Source organism: Nanorana parkeri, unplaced genomic scaffold (assembly GCF_000935625.1).
Source record: "Nanorana parkeri isolate BGI_ZX_2015 unplaced genomic scaffold, ASM93562v1 scaffold66, whole genome shotgun sequence".
NCBI classification, from domain to species: Eukaryota; Metazoa; Chordata; class Amphibia; order Anura; family Dicroglossidae; genus Nanorana; species Nanorana parkeri.
In genome coordinates this window covers 688,152-691,752 of record NW_017306334.1, presented here as the reverse complement: position 1 = coordinate 691,752, position 3,601 = coordinate 688,152, and the positions used below count along the sequence as shown (strand labels likewise).

At 37.8% G+C, this 3,601-nt stretch overlaps 1 protein-coding gene across 1 annotated transcript in view; it reads left to right on the top strand.

Moving 5' to 3' along the window:
- The window catches only part of IL1RAP (interleukin 1 receptor accessory protein), a 150,994-nt gene extending 147,789 nt beyond the window's left edge, over positions 1-3,205 (top strand). The window contains exons 10-11 of the mRNA XM_018576415.1: positions 753-896; positions 2,435-3,205. Coding sequence (XP_018431917.1) covers positions 753-896; positions 2,435-2,817 — 527 coding nt within the window. The 3' untranslated portion in view covers positions 2,818-3,205. The remainder of the gene's footprint in view (positions 1-752; positions 897-2,434) is intronic.
- Positions 3,206-3,601: the final 396 nt, after the last annotated feature.

Below are 3,601 nucleotides of genomic sequence, written 5' to 3'. Positions count from 1 at the left end.
TACAGGTGAAACTCGAATAATTAGAATATCTTGCAAAAGTAATTGCAGTAAGTGCTGCAAAAGGGGCCCAAACCAAGTACTGAGTACATATGCATGCTTGTACTTTTCAGAGGTCCGATATTGTTCTATGTACAATCCTTGTTTTATTGATTGCATGTAATAATCTACTTTTTTGAGGTTGTGGATTTGGGGTTCTTGGGTTTTTCATGAGCTGTAAGCCATAATCATCACAATTATGACAAATCACGGCTTGAATTATCTTGCTTTGCATGTAATGAGTCTATCTCATATATTAGTTTCACCTTTTAAGTTGCATTAGTGAAATAAATTAACTTTGCACGATATTCTAATCGAGTTTCACCTGTATAATATGTGTAGGTGCACTTAGTAAGAAAGTATATGACTGACGTGGAAGAATCACAGCAAAAATGTAAAAAGTGCTTCAGTCATTAAGGAACAGAAACTAAAAAAAAGCTCAGTCATGAAGGGGTTAAGATAGCCAGCAAAAATCTATGATCTGGTGAAGAAATAAACCGCAAAATAGGGCATGGATTTATATTGGGTGGATTCACATTTATTTTTTGATTCTACTACAGTGAGACTGAAGTAATTACAATACAAAATAACTTTGTGAATAAATAAAATCCATCCTGTTCTTTAACATTGCCCTGTTTTTTTGGACATTTTTATTACCAGTAAGTGTTTTGTTTACCTATGCAAACCTGCTACTGTATTTTGTGATTTGTTGGCAGATGGAAAGGAATATGATGTGTATGTATCCTACGCAAGGAATGCAGAGGAAGAAGAGTTTGTTCTAGTGACACTGAGAGGAGTTCTGGAAAATGAATTTGGGTACAAGCTGTGTATCTTTGACAGAGACAGCTTACCTGGTGGAAGTAAGTAGCATTTTCACTTTAAGTATGGCTCAGTGATTTTTTGGTTTGATTTTTGTGGACATGTTCTACTTAGTTGCTGTGAACTATGGTAACAGCTTACCTTATCTGGACAGTCAAAAAACAAATTATTTTGTTTCTTGCAATATAGTCAGAGTCTTTAAAATGACCTTTTCGTTAGACTTCAGAAAACCAGACTGCATCATCTATTTTTAACTCCATTGAGGGGCTTTGTAAGACAATTCCGTTATTCTTCGTAAGTACTTGTTCTTATTTTTAGTAAGGAAGCATATGTCTAGTTGCTGTGACCATCTGGTGTAAGGACTATGTATGTAACAGTTGAGGAAACTGTCTAGACTGTCATGTGGTTATAGTTTAGTGTAAGATATGAAATAAAAACACACCATACCATTTTTATATGTTGTATTTAATTCTATTATCACAGAACCTGGAACATTATTAAAATAGTTACAGAGTAATTGACTAATTAGTGGTAACAAAACGTTAAAATAGAAGTAAAGTGATCTAGTTGAAAAATTGCTCACAGGCAGGTTTTTTTTAAGCATATGAGACTGTTAAAGTCTATTTTGCCAAAATCTCCTACCTGCCTTTCAGCAATTGCATGCACAGTTTAGTGCACAGACACAGCATGGTGAGATGAGGTAACTCCCTTGCGCATGCAAGGCCAATCAATAGGCTGAAGATGCCAAACCCGGAAGAAGACCGGGAGAAGATGGCAGTGTCCATGCCAGAGGGGGAAGTGGACAGTGCAGCGCAGGTGATAAGTGGGCTAGCACATTATGCTTTAACACAAAATGTACAGCTTCACTAGGGTCCTCATGGCTGTCCACATCAGAGCTGTATTTCCTTTTGCAGGAGTAAAGCCGGGTATACACACTTATATTTTCTTCGTTCAACCTGTAGGCTGAACGAAGAAAATATAACAGATTCCTCCATCAATGCTTACGAGCGTTGATGGACAAATCTCCGCTGTTTGCATTGTATTCTGACAGTGGCCACCGACCACTGTCAGAATACTTAAACTAAACTAGCAGCTGATTGACTGCTTGCTCCATTTGGCCGAGAATTTTCCAACTGGCTCCTTCAAACAGCTGACCGAGGGATGCCGAGCAAAAGGGTGCCAAGAGCGGCACCTACAGTGTGCAAATTTTGGCCAGTTCATCAGGAACCGGACGAAATTTGTGCTGTGTATACCCAGCTTAAGGGGAGTCGCATATTGTTCTTGTGCCTGTGGAGGCGTCTAATGAGCCTCCTTATTAACTTAAGTGAACAAAATGGGGACATTTCAAATGCACATAAGTAATTACAGCATTTCAGATGTGTCATGATGACATTGAGTCACCCATTGAGGCCATCGCTGTGATGTCGGGGGACCTGATAAAACAAATCCTGACGGCATTTATAGGACTAGATGATAATAAATATGATTTCTTGGTAATTTACATTTTGACCACCTATTCTCTAGAAACACAGTTAAGAATTCTTGAAATACACTAATTAATTTCCTTTTTTCCCATCAGTCATTACAGATGAGACACTGAGCTTCATTAAGAAAAGCCGACGTCTTCTTGTTGTGATTAGCCCAAGTTATGTCCACCAAGGTACCCAGGCCCTCTTGGAATTGAAAGCCGGCTTGCAAAACATGGCTTCTAAGGGCAATATCCGACTTGTGTTAGTTCAGTATAAGGCCATTAAGAACAAACAGAAGGTGAAGGAGTTAAAGCTAGCTCAATCCGTACTCAGTGTTATTAAATGGAAAGGAGAAAAGTCTAAACAACCAGGGAGCAGGTTTTGGAAAGAGCTCCATGTTGGCCTTCCTGTTAAGAAAACTTTTTTTACAAAGAACACAGGTAGCTTCCAAATGCTCACTCAAAATTCATCCTTCACTACAGAGGGACTCTGAAGTTTACATGCTTGTCTTGACAGCCTAAAGTATTTTTATTTGACTTTCTGATATTTCAGAAAAGTAACACAAGGAGAAGATAACACCACGTTTTATCAAGTTGCACAAATACTGCTTTAGAGCTTCTGTACTGCTCGCTGTTAAGAGAAAGTCAAGCTGCGGACCTGTAATTAAGATAGATGTTTTAAGCATCTCTGGAAAGTACTAGGCTGTCCCAGTTGCATTTTACTTGACAAGTGTAAATGTGATTTGCTTGTTGTAAAGGTGCTCTAGAGACCTTTAACCAAAGATGCAAAGACCCAAACACTGAAAAAGCACAAAAGTGAATGCAGAGAAGGGAATTATAAAATAAGTCACATACTGGATGAAGAACTCAATGTGAAATAAAAAATGCTGATGTGATTTAAAGTGTATTTCCAATGTTGCAGTCACATTTGAGAAAAACCCACTCTAGGTTTGTTATGTGATCCTATTCATACAGCGTAATGAAAAAAAATATTTCTTACCTTTTTAGATGTTTTGTTGCCACAGGCAAGATGACTGATTCCAGGTTTTTCTCAGCACTTTCACAGTGATCTGTCCTAATGGAAAGACTTAAGACTGAAATTTAAGCATTCTCATTCACCTAATTAACATACAATTGAGAAGCCACCTCAGACCTCCCACAGCCTCCCCTAACATTACGAAGAAAAATAAGCAAGTAGAAATGTTAACCCATAAAACCTTAACCCAAGAAAAAGCGATTTAAACTGCAAGAAGCATTTTAAAAGATTTTTTAAGCATA